The following is an 18,655-nucleotide window of genomic DNA, read 5'->3' as shown; positions in this document are numbered from 1 at the left end:
TGTGGCCAAGAGGGTGAGATTTCTTTTTTTCACTAGCTTAATCTCCAAAGATTTTTTTGGCAAGCTGATTTCCAATTCCCTTGCATGGTTGCTATGTTGAAAGAGGAACAGGATAACCTTGGGATTTTGCCATGGTGCTGTTTGTTTGGGAGGCCAACCATAACTGAGAGTATATCTCATTTTCCTATTTTCCCCTCTACTTGAGGATCCAATGCTAAATTTAAGAGTAGAAAAATTCTTTCTTTCAGAGGTTGGTGTTAGCATCTCAAGGGTCTTTAATATCTTTCCCCACATTTATTCAATCTCTCATGCAGGCTGTCAGGATGGAACTTCAGTCCAGAAGAACAGATCATGAAGGTCATGGCAAAGGGATTATGGCTGAGAAAAGAGGTCTATATACAACATACACAGAAGGAAGGATTTGTCAGATGATCTAGTCTGATGCACCAGATGGGATCATGAGAAGAAGACTGGCCAGCCAGTGGTAACAGAGTGTCACAGTATCTCTTAGAATTGCTGAAAAGAATCTGTGTGAACCTTGTGTGTATCATCCAGTGTCTGGAGGATTGCTTAGTGATGTTCAGAGTCACTGGAAAAATACAAGGTTTCTTTTTCTTGTTTGTTTTTGTCAAGGGTGAGGAGAAACATGTGATATAGAAAGAAGTGTTCATTAAAAACCCTCCAAACTAGCAGGACATGGTGGTGCACATCTTTAATTCCAGCACTAGAAGCAGGTGGACCTCTGAGTATGAGGCCAGCCTATTCTACATATCAAGTTCTAGGATAGTCAGGGCTACACAGAGAAGTATTGTCTTGAAAAATCAAACCAACCAAACAAAAAACAATGAAAAAACAAAAAGAAACAACCAAACCACTTCCACCACAACTTTCTAACTCTGTGGCTCAATAATGAGTCTACTTGATCAGGGCCACTGTTGATTATTTGTATACTTAAGAGTTTCTTTCATGGGTTATCATGATTTTTGTTCCCCCCATCTCTGGCTATTAAAATAGCACTTCTAGGAAGCTCTAGGGAAAAAGGTTAGGGTGTGGAATTAAAATCAGTCAAATGTTATTTTCATACCCCTTGAAGAAACAAACTTTATGGACTATCTCAGTGAACAGAAACAAAGGATATCATACAAGTCTAACAATTACAGACACATGCCTACAGATTTCACATCAGAAGTAAGTACATACATAATGCATTGCACCCATATAAAATATATTCAGAGAGAAAAACAGGCAAAGGCATAATGATGGCAACGTACACTGATACACATACACATGGCAATATACACATATATAAATACACATAGGTTCCTCATTGGTATCCACACAGACACAAATACATATACAGACACAGAAGCATTTACAACCAGGTGCTATCAGCAGTTGGTGTGCACATGGATGAACTTGGAAGCACACATCCCCAGAAGAACATAGAATTAGATGTGGAAACCTATGTAGACAATCACACACCCTTTAATTTAGATGTGGCTTTTGTTTCTCTTAGTACACATACCTGTTTTCCACCTTGTAATGGCAATCCCTTACATTCTTTTATAGTCTCTCAAAGGATTTTCACATACATTATTTTATCTGAAGCTTGTGAGATATCTCTACCCTCACTTGGAGAAATTAAAATCAGGGAGACAGACAAATGGTTCAAAGCACACAGCTAGTAACTATACCCAGATGGGGACTTAGGTTCTGTCATCTCCAGTATCCTTCCAATTCACTCTCACAATGGGGATGGAACAGAGGGAGCACAGTGATAAGATTTTGCATTAATTTTAGTACAGAAATGTGGCAAATAATTTAGTAGCAGCAAATAACACGAACATTTTCATTTCTCATAACTGCATTGCAACAGACCGAGACAGCCTCTCCACCCCCCAAAAAGCACTCCAGGCAAGGAGAGTAAGAACAGAGTCTCTTACCATTAAGAAGGCTGATGTTGAGGAAAAGAAAGATGAAAGCAAGGGCAGATGGCATGTTTTCCTTCATGTTGGCCCCTGTTTCTTGCTAAAGGCAATGGATCAGAGGCTGCCTGGAAGAGAAAATACCAGGTACCATTTGTTAAATTACAGCCGGTCAGGCATATGCACCACTTTATTCTGGGTGCTTGCAACTGATTCTTGTTCCTTGCTTAATGTGATCTACAAAAACAGCGGGAAGAGAACGTAGGAAAATGTAACATGGGATGGCTTGGTTAAGAAACACTGATTCACACATGCTGGCAAAGATTTCACCACAAGAGGTCGTCAGACAACAATGTAGAGAGTTCAAAGGAAGTCAAAGCTGTTGGCTTTTTATTTGTTTTGGTTTTGTTTTCTGCACTCACCAAAGTTGTTCTATTTCCACTTCATTGTGTAGCTGTCTAAGAGTACATAACCCATTTATGTAATGTAGGTTAGGTGTCCTGCAAGAGAACTGTTCAAGGAGTGCTCCAATTCCAGTATCCTGAGGCAATTCAACGTATTGATACTGCCAGCCTGAGGGTGGGAGGGTCGGGGTGGAGGCTCCTGTCTAAGTTCAAGCAGAGAAGGTTCTGGAATTCTCCAGGGATATGGAAATGGCTATGAAACAAACCTCATAATAAATTTTAGTGACCCTCCATGTGGCTTCTTTCTCCTTCCTGTAAAGCCCCATAACAAGAGACAATGAACTCCAGCAATAATTCAAACCTCTTGGGTTCAGAGTAATAAGTCAATTTTTGAACCTGCAGGGCTTGAGAGTTTTGAGCAATTTATTATTAATATTATTATTTTTACCCTTGGAACAGCTTTCAAAGCCTCTTATGTTCATGTTCCTTCTTTAAAAAAAATTATAAACTTTTTCTTTAAGGCTCATTAGTCTTATTAGACTTCAAGCATGGCCCAGAAAACAATAGATTTGATGAACTATGTGCAAATTTCCAGAAACACATGGTTTTAATCTCCCTTTAAATTTTATTTTTAAATCAAGGGAAGAATATCTAGGAGGCAAAGTTGCCCATCTTAGACCATGTAAAGAGTTGCTTGATGAGCCCCTAAAGCACAGAAACTGTCTATCCCTCCTGATCAGGAAAGGCCCTCTATCTGTCAAACATATATTACTCAATAGAAAACTTTTTGAAGGTGTGTTACACCCACCACTACTGCTTGCAGAATCACTCAGAAACAGACATTTTAGTGACACTGGAACATTGGGGTGTGTCAGTACCAACAAGCAGTGCCCTTAAGTTGAAAATTCTGGTTCAGAACTTTGCTGACCCACTAATGGGCCCAGCAAAGTGCTGAAGACACACTTTGCCTGGATTCTTTATTCCCTCTAGATAGCACGTTCTCAATCTAACCTGATTCTTTTAACCTTTCAGGGGGCCATTTTCTTTAAACCAAGTGGTCAGAGGCTTCTAATGGGTTTTAAATGATGCACTTATAGTCCAGGCACTGAGCTCAGTCATCACTTGAGTTTTATTTTGTCCTTTCCATGGCCCCAAAGTAGATGCTGCTTACCACCACCCACCCCATTTTAACAGGTACGAACACTGAATGATGTGAAACAGTTTAATAGCCTGTCAATCACATGCTAACAGGAGAGAACAATCTGGCAAGTCCCAGAGCATCTGAGAAATCATTATTTGTGAGATATCTGTGATAGATAGCAAAATTTGTCCCCTTCTGTAGGGGAGGAAGACACATGAGGCATGCACAATTCAGCGGTGGGGAGACCTGGGTGAACCTGAGCAGAACAGCTAGGACAGGCATTAGTTATCTCAGCTGCTGCTCTGCTCATGCTTAAGGGTCTCCAATATTGTTGATCTGTCTAACTTATGGTGCATCTTCATTCTGGTCATCTTACAAGCTCAGCCCGGCCTGGAAGTGGAATTCTGCTCCCCGGCTGAAGGTGCCCCAAGTGATATGGTAGACTTTGATGGTCCCCCATGGAAGGCCTCACCCTCCCTGGGGAGTGGATGGGGGCTGACATGGGGGATCAGTGGGGGGGCATGGGAGGATGGGAGAGAACTGGGATTTATATGTAATCAGATTGTTTCAAAAATAAATAAAAAGGTGCTCTATAATATCCCTTCATTGAGACTGCCTTACTCCTGTGGGAATCACATAAACAACACCTGAGATCACCATGCTAATAAATCAACCCTCGTGGGCGAGGTCAGAAAGCTGTGCCAGACAGGGCTCCGCCTGTTTTGCAAATGAAATACTAGAATAGGAATCAAGGTAAACAGAGGCAGGAGTGGATTTAGTTATTTGTTTATATTTCCTCTTCTGCTGGTGCAAGATCTAAGAGACTTCTAATTTAAGTTTCTCCTTTTAAAATGCTACCAGAAATCATTCGATGCATGTATAAAACAACTTTCTCCCAAGATTTCCTGAGACACATGCTGGAATCTGGTGACACCCACAAGCTGCCTGTGTCGAGGAGGAATTAGACATGTTCCTAATATGATTTGACAATGACTTCCCAACTCATTCTTCATCGTACAATCTCTGGCAAGGTAACTATGGTATGGTAAGCAAACTTCCAGAGGAAAACAGAACTGTTCACCCCCAGTGGGGCTACACTAAATGTTAGCCTTGGTCAATAGTGTGCAGTACTTTTGTCTTACCATGAAGCACACCTCCTGCTGATTCACAGACAAGAATTTGTTGTAAGCAGACACTAGCCTAGGGTTAGATTTAGTTTTTATCTCTCTGAATCAATTCTCCACTGCAAGCAGATCCTGATCAAAAGCAGGCATGGCCCTCCTTGTCAGTCATGTCAGTTCAATGGTGCTGGGATGAGGGCCTACAACTTTGCATGCTATTATAGGGAAAATATTTCAAGATTTAGATTTAAATACTTTGAATCCAGTTAGCAAAAAGCAAAACCTTGAAAAGTCAGCCCAACGGCAGGCAGTCATCTTAGGATGCACACATCACCAACTCTGTAAGTGTGACTGTGGTTGAAAAGTGAAAAATCTATCTATGAGCCTGGTGTGGCTTCTTTACTTCTGAGTCCTCAGTCTCTTCTATCCTCATGCCCCTTTCCATGACCTTATTCAGACTTCTACCATGCTCCATCCTTCTGTGGCACAAATGCCAAGAGAGCTCCTTAACCTTCTCCATAGGGCTGCTTTCTGCATCAAAAGTGGTCCTATTTAGGCCTACTCTTTCCAAAAAGTCCGTCTTTATTACTGTCTCCCATTAAGCCAACCCTCCTCCACAGAGGCTAACAGTGAGGTTACAATCTACTGTATGACAGCTCATTTGTTTTGCAAAGTAGAATGACTCCTTCCTAGATAAAAAACCAGTCAAGGTCCCATAGCCTTGGTTAGTGCCCCCATCCACATAATGGAAGGCACACCATAGGAGAGAGGAGGCAGTGTGACCATGAAGGATTAGATAGGACAGATTTGAACTCTCACTAGATCACTGCCTGATGTCAGCTCCTCAGTTTTTCCTACTTATATTCTCTCTGCATGTTTTGGCCCACCTACTCCTTGTCAGAAGTCCAAAGCCTCAGCTCTCCCATGGTGTGGGATTTGCTTTCACCCTTGGGTACTAGGAGATTTCTACGGTTTCTGCTCCATTCTGCTTTTCTGTCATAGTGGTCTCAGTTTCCTTCACCAGAGAAACAGACCCAGTAATGTAGGTAGAGACAGTAAGGATCTTCTTTGCTTTTACAAGCCCAATCCTTGATGGACAAGCCAATTCAAGACTTACTGTAAGGAGTCAACCTTAAGTATTCTTCAGTAAGGTGTCACCAAATGAATATATTTATGCTACCATTCAAGTTGCAAAAGAACATAAAAAGTAGCCCAGAAATAGAACTGGCTTCTCCTCCTGAACTCTACCCGCCCTAACTTTACTTTCTTGATTTCTAACACAAGATTAGTCCTGCCAACTTTATATACTAGAATCAGACAACCTGCATGTTAAGGGTGTGTGTGCCTGTCCCTGTCTTCTGGCTTTCTACATTGTTGTATGATACATCCCGGTCAATATATATATGTATACATATATATATATATATTTTTTTTACATAATTTGTTTTCATTGAATGAAATACTACACTTCCTTCATTAATTTTACAGTCGGATGTTTGGGTTGTTTCTGGATTTTTGGTAAACTTTAAAAATTATTTGAGGATTTCATACATGTATATAATATATTTTGATTCCCTCCAATTTATCATCTGTCATCCCCCCCCTCTGTCCCTTCTGAACTCCATGAGTTTTTTTTTTTTTTTTAACACACTGAATGCACTTAGTGCTGCCTGTATGTGCATGGCTGTAGGACAATCTGTAGGAGCAAAGCAGTTTTGTTCAGGGTCACTGACGTCCCCTCCCACAGCAGGCAAGATCCTTATTATAAGAGTGGGGGAGGACAACGAATGGAGAGAGAAGTAGGAGAAAATGAGGGAGAGGAGAAGAAGGCATGTGCGACCAGGAGGATTGAGCCTGGTTAGGAATGGAAGATAGGAAAGAGAGAGAGAGAGAGAGAGAGAGAGAGAGAGAGAGACAGAGACAGAGACAGAGAGAGAGAGAGAACATAAAAGAGGGAGCCAATATTGGTCTGAAGATAAAGTTGAACACAAAGAAAGGTCGAGAGAACTACAAGACTGCTCCCAACTAACAATCTCAGCTTCCGTGGAAAGGCTATTATAAATGCCCTTCCCGGAGAGTGAGATCAACAACTAACTTCTCCATGGAGCCCTCAACTAATGCCTGTTGAAAATAGGAGAAAACACCCATACATAAACACTGAGTCGAACTAGAACCCAGAAGCAGTTGGAGAGGACAAGACCACGCGGTAGAAGCAAATAGACAGCTTACCTGAACAAGGAGGAGCTAAGGGCCACTAGACTGATAGCTGGGAAGCCAGCAGGGGACTGACTCGGGCCCCCCTGAATATGGGTCTCAGCCAGAAGGTCTGAGCAGTCTAAGAGACCTCAGACAGTGGAGCCAGGATGTATCCCTGGTGCACAAAAGGACTTTGCAAGCATACCCCCATGGAGGGATAACTGCCTTATTCTAGAGACAGGAGAGAAGCCCTAGTCCCTACTTCACAGGACCTGTCACATCTACATGACCCCAACTGGATGGCATTCCCCTACATATGGAATTGTGGTGGGGGGATGGGAGGGGAGGGTGTTTAGAGTGCATGTGAGAGGTCAGAAAGGGTAAAAGGGAGGGAAGGAGGGAGGGAGGGCTGGAGGGGATGGAGGGAGGGAGGGAGGGAGAGGGAACTGGGATCGACATGTAAAATAATAAATAAAAAAAAAAAAAAGAAAGAAAGAAAGCTCTGCAGACATCACAATACTAATCCACACTGGTTCTTTACTGTAATTGCTTAGTATGCTGTCTGTCATACCTTCTCCCATTAACCTAATTATATTTCTAACATCTTTCTTGCTCCCCCCAATGCAAGAAAACTTTCAGCTTTGCAAACTAATTTCAAATACACTCATCTGTTAAGGTATTATGCAATATTAGGCCCTTCTTTTGAACTCCTATGTTCACTGGATCACCTCCCTTCCTAGGTACTAAATGGTCAGAGGCTAACAGGAAAGAATCCCATGTATGCCTTTTGATTCTCAGTCTGACTTTTCTTTCCAAAACAGAATGCTAGCATTTAATTTGGAAAACAAATGGCATAATCTGCTCAGGGTGGAGAGAAGAACAGAAGGGATTAGTTGTTTCACACCATGCTGAAGATTAAGATTGTTATATGCTGGATTTCAGAGCAATAACTCCAGCTAGGAATAAGCACTCGGCATTTGTTTTATTAAAATGACTCCAGTGCAAAGACACACACATCACAGTGTGGTAATTTAGATGCAATTAGATTTCTCAGGAGATCTGTCTCCTTGTGTAGTGCCGACCTGAGTCAGCTCCCATTTTAACAACTCTTTGGTGGTTTGGCTAAATCATCATGGTTGTGTGAATGCTACTAGAAATAGCTATGAAGACATACATTTTTAAACATCTACTTCTGACTCCCTATATTCCTTACTCTTCCTGTTTCAAAAAAAAAAAAAAAAACCCTGAGAGGTACCTGAGAGGGCTATGTACTGTATGCATGCATACTCTGTGCAAGCAGAGAGCTGCATTGTGTACATTCTGTAACAAGTCAATTAGCAGAGAGAGTGTGGCCCAAATGGGAGCTGGTTTAGGCTGGTACTGCATAAGGCAAAGATCTGGGAGACCTATCTTCAAAGCTCGCTGTGGCAAATTACAGTTCAGTGCCGTATTCGCTTCTGCTCTGGATCATTTTAAGAACCAGGTGTTTACCCACAACTGGAGGCATCACTTCCAACTCCACTTACACCAGCTCTCCTCACTCATTCACCATAGTCCCAGCAACAACTTTGCTCTGGCAGAGGTACAGAGGCTTGTTTTTACTCAGCTTTTTTTTTTTTTTTTTTTTTAAGGGAAAGAAGAGGAACTGGGTGAGTATTAATCCTCCCTGGTCAGGGCACAGTTTGTACAGATGTTGGAAGAAAATCCATGTTGGCCTGATTTTCAGAGGAACCCTTCTCTCATGGGATCATCTGTCAATAAACAACTGCAAAAGCACCATGTATAGTATGTTTTGCAGTTAGCTCACTAAGCCACTCCACAGGTTCTAGTGGATTTCAACCCAAGATTAATACTACCAGTGTGGGAGAGGTCCCATTCCTACACTGTGTCCCTAGAGATTCTAGCCACAGCTTCTGCATCTGTAGCCTCACCAAACCTAGACTGAAAGCATTTGGAAAACATTTTTTGCATTGTTACTGAGTATGATATTTTGTTATTCCCTAAATAGGACAGAATAATTGAATGTAGCATTTATATTAGGTAATCTAAGTAATCTATGAATGATTTAAAATATATGGGAGGATATGCATAGGTTATGCCTACATAGTATGACACTTTATACAAGATATGTGAATAGCAGCTCTTCAGAGTCTTCAGGGGCTGAACCCAATTCCATCTATAGATGATTCTCCTCTTCCTCCTCTGTTTTTCTTTCACTGCATTCCCTCTCCCATCTCTCTTCTGCTCCATCCTTCTCCTCCTTGTCCCCCTCCTCCTGGTAGCATGTTTTAAACCTAGGGCCTTACTAGGAAAGTTCACTTATGCTAGGAAAGCACTCTATCACTGAAGAGTAGCTCCTCTCCACTCCTCAACTTGTGTGTATGTGTGTGTAGGGGAGGATAGTCTTGCTAAGTTGACTATGCTGGCTTTGAACTTATAATAAAATGCTAAGATTTAAGACCTTTAGCACCAAACCCACATCTCCCTGGATAATAATGGATGATGGATAGATACTAATTGGTTTTGAGTTGTGCCCATTGGGATGCATGAAACTCTCCCACCCTGAAAAAAAAGCTCTGTCCATTATTGGAAGACGTAGCCAGAGCTAAGGACCACTGATGGGTCCTTAACACATGATGCTGCTTAACACATATATACCTCCATTATAGGTCCCACTGACAGAAGAGGAAACTAAGGTTTATAGAGTTTACTGCTTGATCACCATTACATGGGCAGGTATCACCACAGGAGCACTGAGCCTAGTCTTTGGGCTCTGACTCACATAAAAAATAAAATGTTCAACCTTATATTACACTATAGACTGCAATATATAAAGCACTCCCACATCATTGTATTTTATTCTTACAATAGACCTTTACAGAATCAGAGCAGTAATTATCATCATTTTTATTGCTATGCCCATCCTATCATTCTCATGTCAAAGATGAGGACATGGGTGTTCAAAAGGGTAAGGGTTATACACATTAATGTCCTTATTGCACAAACCCCCAGGTTTCTCACAACTGTGGTGATAAAATATGAGAGCATGTATTGGACACACTGTATGCCAGAAACTGCTTTGTTCATATGCTTAGCTCTTATGACAATCCTGAAGTATAAGTACTATTATTATTCTCATCTCACAGATGAGGATGCTGAAGCCCTGAGATGTTCTGTGAATTGCCTATAATCACACAGCTAGTGGGTAAAGAGGGTCATAGCAGTTGAACTCCAGAGCCTGTGTTATTTATTGCACATTTTCCACTTTAGGCATCTACAGAGGACCAATAGTCCTATCTTTAGAAAGCTCCAATCCCAGAAGCACAAATGTCACTTGGTATGAGAGCTGGGAACTTTGGTACCATAAGCTCTAAATTCTCCAAGGCTGTTATTCCTCTTTTTGTCTGTTTTATTTTCTCAACTTTTGTTTTTGAGACAGGGTTTCTCTGTGTAACCCTGGCTGTCCTAGAACTTGATTTGTAAATCAGGTTGGCCTTGAACTCACTGAGATCCACTTGTCTCTGCCTCCCAAGTGCTGGGATCAAAGGTGTGTGCCACAACCACCCAACTGTCATCCCTCTTTTTGATAAGGGTCTCAGTGCTCAAACCCAGCTCTAATGCTGGGTGCTGTGAGAGGTCAATAGTATTCCTTCTATAGTAGTAGATATTCCATTCTATATAGACTATCTTTTTGATGTAATATGTCTCTGTGTATGGGGCATAGGAAGGAGCATTTCAAGCTGAAACTTGAGCGCTCCAGTTAGAGGTAGAAGAAGGAAAAAGGATATGTTTGAAGGGAGAAGGGGGACTATCCTTCTGTGAGAAATGCCACAGTTGGGGCTCTGATGGAGGTCAAGTGGTGGACTGATTATAGTCCCTAAATGTTTCCTTTCTTTCTTCCTTCCTTCCTTCCTTTCTTCCTTTCTTTAAATAGAACAATGTATGTTTATTCTGATGAAAACATTTAATAGCTATCTACCCACAAAGGCACAAACACAGCATCATGATTTTGTAAGATGCATTTCTTGGCTTATTTCAATTATTCACAGTCATGGGGAAACAGTTATAAGACATACTCAGGCATTATGTTGGAAAGGGACATACCCCAACCCCACAACTTTAGACTCATCCATTTGAAAGGCAGTGGCTCATGAGATGTGCTCGATTGTGACTACTTTGGCTCCATCCATCCATCCATCCATCCATCCATCCATCCATCCTCCATCCATCCATCTATCCTTCTACTGTTGCAGGATGTGGTTTGGATTTTCTTTGCCTAAGTTGTAGATCTACAGTATTGTGTATCAGTTAGTGGCTACATCCTTACTCTGAGTTCCAACACAAGAAGGCAAATGGAGTTCTACCAGTGCCCAGCAGAGCCCACCCAGTCCTAGAAACACCATGGTCACCCTGCTGCCTCTTGTCAAGTGAATAAACAATAAATGTTGCTTCAAGTCACAGAAACAGCAGAAAGTCACTGCTGTTTATTGCTGTGGCAAATCTAACTACCAAGGCTCATGTAGTAGGAGGACATATGTTTTACCAGATTGTGTAAAGAAGACTTTTCTTAGAAAGAGAGAGAGAGAGAGAGAGAGAGAGAGAGAGAGAGAGAGAGAGAGGGAGGGAGAGAGGGAGAGAGGAGAGAATGTGTGTGTGTGTATGTATGTGCGTGGTGTGTGTGTGTGTGTGTGTGTGTGTGTGTGTGTGTGCAGGTTATCTAATTAAACACAAAACAAGCATAGATTTCATTAGATATCATCCCTCACACAAATAAATTATTGCTAGTAACAGCCTTATCTATTTACTTACGTTTCTTAATTTTTAGAAACAAGCTTAGAAGTGAAGGAGAAATTTAAAATAAAAATAAAAAGGTTAATTCTGTTTTATATCTTCCTTGGTTGCCTGCTTAAGATTTTTGGAGTTTTGAATCATGGCATTTTGGAACTGAAAGGAAACCCAAAACTTAAAAGGATCTGGTCCAGTTTCATATCTGCACATGAGGAAGGTGAGGTCAAGTTCTTCCTCACAGCCACTGTGTGGCCTTGGGTAACCCATGAAAGTAACTCCCTTGAGCCTTGGTGGTTTCATCTCTAAGATGCATGATCATAGTATCTCTTCTTTAGCCTTGTTGTGGGGGAAGCTAGATAATAAAGTGGTGTCTGGCATGAAGTGTCAAGTGTCTGATGGGAAAATGGCCAAGTGTCTGATGGGAAAATCCTCTGAGCATTGAGGATAGGCTGTACCCACATTTGAGAAAGCTGGTTAAATCTGAGAAATTAAGAAATTCTCTCTCTCTCTCTCTCTTCAAATTCCTGCTTTTCTTTACCACTTTAGCCAGGACACTGAGAGTATATCACAGGAGAAGGAGAAGGGTCCACCACCCATCCCATCACAATTGGGGCCATCTTTCCTTTCTCTCCACAGCTTGTGCTATCTTTATTACTCATCCAGTAGTGAGATTATTCACCTGTGGATTCTGAAATTGGGGAGAAATGCTGTGTTTTTAGTCTAGGCCTGAACTTTAAAGCTTCTCCCTAATATATACCCCTCATCTCTTTCTGTATGTTCCTTTCTCTCTCCTGGCCTGCAGAAAATAAAGATAAGGATTTTGTGATTGTCCTAGGTGCTCATTATGTAGAAGGGGGGCTCTTGATTTCCATTCTGAACCCAATGAACTTCACAGGGATAAGAAGTAATGATTTAGTTATCAAGCTTTGAAACTAGAGGCTACATATTGAAAATGCCTGCTTTTGATTATCCTGGCTGGTCTATAGATAATCTAGATACATTCATCACAGCTAACTTTGGATGGTAAATACTGTACTTCATCAAGCAAAAGAGCTATGAGTAATGAAAACCTCTGCTGTTTAGTCTGTTGATACAGAGCTATCTTGAACACTATTATTAAAGTCATTTTGTTCAGCCTCCATACCATCCATCCTGTCACTTTTCACCCATTCAAAGGTGCAATAACATTTGCTGAATGATTGATTCCTTTTAATTTTTTTCCTTTTTGTTTGGGATTAAACCTAGAGCATCAGGAATTTATGATTGGTAGTCCACCATTGAGTTACAAACTCAGACTGACTCATGTATATTGCGGTTAAATAAGGATCAGGATAAACAAAGAGGCCGAATATATGTTTATTCAGGGAGAAATAACTTACAGCCTAGACAGATGAACACCAGCAATTTCCACTGGATGCTCTCCTGTCCGAGTCCCACCAGCAAGAGAGCTTTTCCTGGCTCTTCCTCCTACCTCTTTCCACAGGTCACTTCCGCCCATGGCTCCACCCCCAATGGGCGTGGTCAGTGCCACAGAAGGACTATCTCACTACACATGTACAAAAATCCACATAAAACATAATATTTTTGCACTTTTCTCATGTTCTTAGATCCACAGGGATGGAAATAACATGCGCCTTTGAACCAGGGGATTCTTTCTTCCCATCAAGATGCACTTCAAATTACTGAGGACTGTGCTCTGAGACCTTATTGATTCCTCAAATACCATTCCATGAGCATTAATTTGAACTCAGGGGTATATGTACTAAAAATGCACAAGATCTGGCTACAGGGAAGTTGGATAATAGCCAAAGTACATAAAAATTTGCAGTTATTGGAAATCAAGGAAATACAAGGGCTCTCAAAAACAGGCAAAACTTCAATTATGCAATCTTCAAATAAAACAAAATAGTGATCCTTATCAAAGTTCTTTTAAATTTTGTTCACTCTTCTTTCAATGAAAACACATTCAGGAGTAGCATATATATATATATATATATATATATATATATATATATATATATATATCTAATGATCTAAAAAGCATGTGCCCACAATAAAATTTTTATTTTAATCAACTGGATACACATATAAAAATTATTCACTTCTATGGCTTCTTCTTTTTATTTTTTATTTTTATTTTATATATTGATCCCAGTTCCCTCTCCCTCCCTCCCTCTTCCTCTCTCTCCCCTGATGGGAGATGTCATTCTGTATATATGTTTCTCATACTGGTTTAATGAATAAAACACTGTTGGCCAATAGGAAAGCAAGATAGGCACGACTAGGAGACAAGGAGGAAAGAGAAATAGGAAGGAGGAGTCAAGATGGAGAGTCTGGAGAGAGCAGAACCGCCAGCTGCCTCTCCCCGGTAAGATAAGAGCACGTGGAAATACATAAAAATGGGTTAATAATTAAGACAGAGCTAGACGATAAGAAACTAGTACCTGGCCAACAGCATCATATCTAATACAGAGTCTCTGTGTCTTATTTGGGGTTGGCGCAGTGGTGGGACAAGACCAGCAGCGGGCAGAAAAACCTTACTCCTTACACTCCCCTCTCATGACCCTTGACCACCTTCCTCTCCTATCCCCCCCCCCCACTCCACATGTAGGGTGATGCCTTCCAGGAGGGGTCATCTAAATCTGTCAAGTCATTTGGAGTAGGGACTGGGCCCTCCTTCCTGTCTCCAGGCTAAGGGAGTATCCCTCCATGGGGGATGTGCTCCCAAAGTCCTTTTGTGCACCAGTGATACATCCTGGTTCCACTGTCTGAGGTCCCTTAGACTGCCCAGGCCTTCTAACTGAGACCCATATTCAGGGGGTCTGAGACAGTCCCATGCTGGATTCCCAGCTATCAGTCTGGGGGAACATTAGCTCCTCCTTTTTCAGATCAGCTGTCTCTATGTGTTTCTGTAGCCTGCTCTTGTCCTCTCTCATTGCATCTGGATTCCAGTTTGGCTTAGTGTTTAGTTGTGGGTGTCTGCTTCTATTCCATCAGCTACTAGATGAGAGCTCTATGATGGTGGATAAGTTAGTTGTCAATCTTCACCAACCCTACATCTGACAGAGGGGTGATCTCTAAAATATACAAAGAAGTCAAGAAACTAGTCAACAAAACACCAAATAACCCTATTTAAAAATGGGGTACAGAACTGAATGGAGAGGAAATCAAAAAGGCTGAAAGACACTTAAGAAAGTGCTCAACATCCTTAGCTATCAGGGAAATACAAATCAAAACAACTTTGAGATACCATCTTACTCCTGGCAGAATGGCTAAAATTAGGAACACCAATGACAACTCATGCTGGAGAGGATGTGGAGAAAGGGGTACACTCCTCCACTGCTGGTGGGAGTGCCAACTTTTCCAGCCATTTTGGAGATCAGTATGGCGGTTCCTCAGGAAAATGGTAATCAGTCTACCACAGGACTTCTATGGCTTTTAGTTAGGTCATTGACGTCGTTTGTGAACTCATCAGTAATCGTGAGATGATGTGGTTATAGGATATTATATAGAAAATAAATACAGACCAGAGTCGTTTTGCTTAAATCAAACAGATAGGACTTGAAGGTACTTAATGCCTAGATATATCCTTGTTAGCCTTCTCTTCTTCTCCCCATCTTCTCATTGTTTTTGTTCCCTTAATTTAATATATACTAGCTGTGTTTTTGCTACTTAACTCTCTTCTAGTAAGCTCAACAGCCCCTTCTATTCTATTGTTGCTAATTTTGTCCTATAAAGTCAGAAACCTAAATTCAAATTTAGGAAGTTGAAGCAACTTAAATGATGACAAGAAGTTGTATACGAGGACCGAAGGGATTTTCCACCAGTTTCGTAGAGGAATAGGCTTTGTTACATCTATTTTGGCCAACTGTCTATTTGGTTTGCTTTCTGGATCTTGTATGTGTTCCAGATAGTTGAGCTGCTTATCTGAGCTTTAAATAGTGGTACAGGGTAAAAGCAAGAAAGCAGGCCGCTTGCCCAGGAGGAGCCATCCAAGACAAACTGGACTCATTGTTTTTCTTGACAGAGAGAGAGAGAGAGAGAGAGAGAGAGAGAGAGAGAGAGAGAGAGAGAGAGAGAGAGAGATTGGATGGGTAGGGAGGTTGGGGAGATATCTGAGAGCAATTAGGAGAGGTGAATAAATATGGTCATGGGGAGATGGGAGGGGAGGGTAGTTGGGGTGCATGTGAGGGGGGAAGAGAGGGAAAGAGGGAGGGAGGGGGGAGGAAGGGAGGGAGAGGGAACTGGGAGCGATATGTAAAATAAAAATAGAAAAAAAAAAAGAAAAGAAAATTTCCAAGAATAAAAAAATAACATCTCAAAGATAAAACATCATTTAGGAAAAATTGAGCATGCTTAATGCTTAAAACTCAATTGTGGTTCTCAGTTATAGAAGGATACTTCTCTGCATCTCTATACTTTTTAAGTCCTCCATGACACTGATGTTTATCAAGCAAGTTAGAGCCCCAACTTCCAACTTACTAGTAGCTTTCCCAGTCCAATGAAGTAGAACAGGTCTGTGTAAACATCTGCACACTTTTCTACAATAACAATGACCAGGCAAATCTGAGCAAATCATTCTTACTCTTCACTTTAAAAGAATAAAATGATGACTTATTTGCATAGAATTTAACCAATGCTGTGCCTCATGACCACCACTCTCCAAAAGCAAGAGAGGGATAATAGTTTGGGAATTCAATACTAAAGGTTAGTCCAATTTTCCTTCTTTCTACAAACACTCTTCTTAGGCATTTATCCACAATGATTTCCATCCATATCCTGGTAGGCACTTACTGTTTTAGTCCCATGCTTCTCAGTTCAGTTTTAGAAACAGAAATTGATTTTAATATTACAAAACCAATGTGATTTGGGGAAAAATAGCTGCTTTGATGATATTCTTAGTCCTATCAAAGGCCAATTTGTTTGAAAGTCAAAACAGAACATCTTGGGACGCCTTTCCTAGGTGCACTTAACAGGGAAGATTTCCTCATACCTGGGTATTTGGAGCAAGCTTCTGAATGTCTTTTATGGTCTGAAAGATGACATTATAGTCCTCACTTCTTATCTGAAACTACAGGTTCATGTGCCAGGCACATGGAGCCTTCGGGACCCAGAAAATTAATAAGGGAAGAGCAGGTCATGGTCACTCTGTACCCTGTACAGTTCAGGTGAAGGACTTCCAGCTTTAGCACCACTGTTCTGAGCACACCGGTAGTGCATAAATATAAAAGGAGCGAAGGATGAGTATTGAAGTGTCATAGCTTCCAAGAGGAGGCCTTTGTTCTTACCCTCCATCCATCAGGAGACTACACTTAGCCCTTTGTCATTCCAAGTATTAATAAGAGCAAGGATTTGGTGATTTAACAGGGGTTCCTTAGCTACTTGTTAGATACTTGGTCACATTTCTTATTAAGCATCTGTGTGGTTTTTTTTCATATTGTTTTACATGTCAATCCCAGTTCTTTCACCCTCCCATCCTCCCCTATCACCCTCACCAAACCCCAGCCCATCCCTTTACTTTTCCCCAGGGAGGGTGAGGCCTTCCATGTGGAGTCTTCAAAGTCTATCATATCATTTGGGGCAAGGCCTAGGCCCTCCCCCATGTGTTTGGCTAAGAAAACATCCCTTTATTTGGGATGGGCTCCTAAAGTCCATTCCTATACTAGGGATAAATACTGATCCATTACTAGAGGCCTCATAGACTGCCCAGCCCTTCTAACTAACACCACTTTCAGGGAATCTGCCATCTTTCTCCTCCAACAGTTGCTCTATTCCCTCACAGCTTCCTAAGTCTCCACCTCCTGCCATGGGTCCAAACAGTTGATCACTCAGCCTTTTCTTTCATAGTTAATTCACCAAAAAGCCACACTGATTTCTAGAGAAGTGGTAGCCATACATACCGGTGGGATCTTACTAATTTTATCATGTAGCTTGTTGAAATAAGTCTTTGCACACAAAGGTATCTCTTTTTTCTATCAAGGACTCTGGCTACTAGAAAATGTGACATCTCCATGGTGTCTTAGAGGCAGCAAAGATGAAAAGACCAGACACCTCCTCATTCTCTGTTTCAGTTTTCATTCATGCACTCTTGGTCTCATAAAGTTGGTGTACATAGTAGTACTGAAAATGAATTTGACTTATCTCTTCAATTCCCTATCCCCACAACCTTTCAGGATACAGTAAAAGCTTATTGGTCCTGTGTGTGTGTGTGTGTGTCTTTGTGTCTGTGTGTTAGTCTTCATATTTAATACAAAGCTCTATAAATGGTTCTGGAGAAGTGAATTGTATTGAGTGTTTGCTGAATGTAGAAAGAGAAGATGGCAAGGATTTTGTGCTTTTAATAGGAAACTATTTGGCCAAGGAAGGTGTATTTTCTACTTAGGTGGTTCAAAAACAGCTAGCAATGGCACTGCTTGTTTTAATGGAAATTTTAGTTTCACTGGGCAAATACCCAGAGATATACAAGGATGAATCCAACTAACAATCTAAGCAATAGTGGAGAGGCTACCTTAAATGTCCTTCCATACGATAATGAAATTGATGACTACCTTATATGCCATCCTAGAGCCTTTATCCAGTAGTTGATGGAAGCAGAAGCAGACACCCACAGCTAAACACTAGCCAAACTCCTGGATCCAGTTACACAGAGGGAGGAGTGATGAACAAAGGGGTCAAGACCAGGCTGGAGAAACCTAAACAAGTTGGGGCTCATGCATTCCAGTCTGATAGCTGGGAAACAAGTATAGGACTGACTGACCCAGTTTTCAAAATATCCTCATATAAAATATTTTATTTTATTCCTTTTCCCAATCTTGGGGGATTTAGGAATGTTATCACTGGGTGTAAAAATGCATTTGGACTAGTACCTTGTCTTTTTTTTTTTTTTTATAAATTGGTTCAACATTTTTCATAATATGTTAAAAGTCTCAAGAATATACTTCAGATATTTATCATGAGTGAATCTAAATACACAAAACATTTCTTGAATAGATTTGTCCTCCCCATTGCTATTTACAAAACAAGTTATTAGAAAACCATTTAAACATCAGACCCTTAAGGACTGCTTAACTAGATCATAGC

General features: G+C 41.0%; 1 protein-coding gene across 6 annotated transcripts in view; it reads right to left on the bottom strand.

Annotated features, from left to right (window-relative positions):
- Positions 1 to 18,655, bottom strand: part of Prlr (prolactin receptor) — a 156,110-nt gene that overhangs the window by 12,233 nt on the left and 125,222 nt on the right. For all 6 annotated transcript variants that reach the window (XM_051182541.1, XM_051182539.1, XM_051182540.1 and 3 more), the window contains exon 3: positions 1,944 to 2,053. In XM_051182541.1, the coding sequence (XP_051038498.1) occupies positions 1,944 to 2,010 (67 nt within the window). In that variant the 5' untranslated portion in view covers positions 2,011 to 2,053. The remainder of the gene's footprint in view (positions 1 to 1,943; positions 2,054 to 18,655) is intronic.

This window comes from Phodopus roborovskii, unplaced genomic scaffold (genome assembly GCF_943737965.1).
Source record: "Phodopus roborovskii unplaced genomic scaffold, PHOROB, whole genome shotgun sequence".
NCBI classification, from domain to species: domain Eukaryota; kingdom Metazoa; phylum Chordata; class Mammalia; order Rodentia; family Cricetidae; genus Phodopus; species Phodopus roborovskii.
This window is presented reverse-complemented; position numbering and strand designations above follow the sequence as displayed.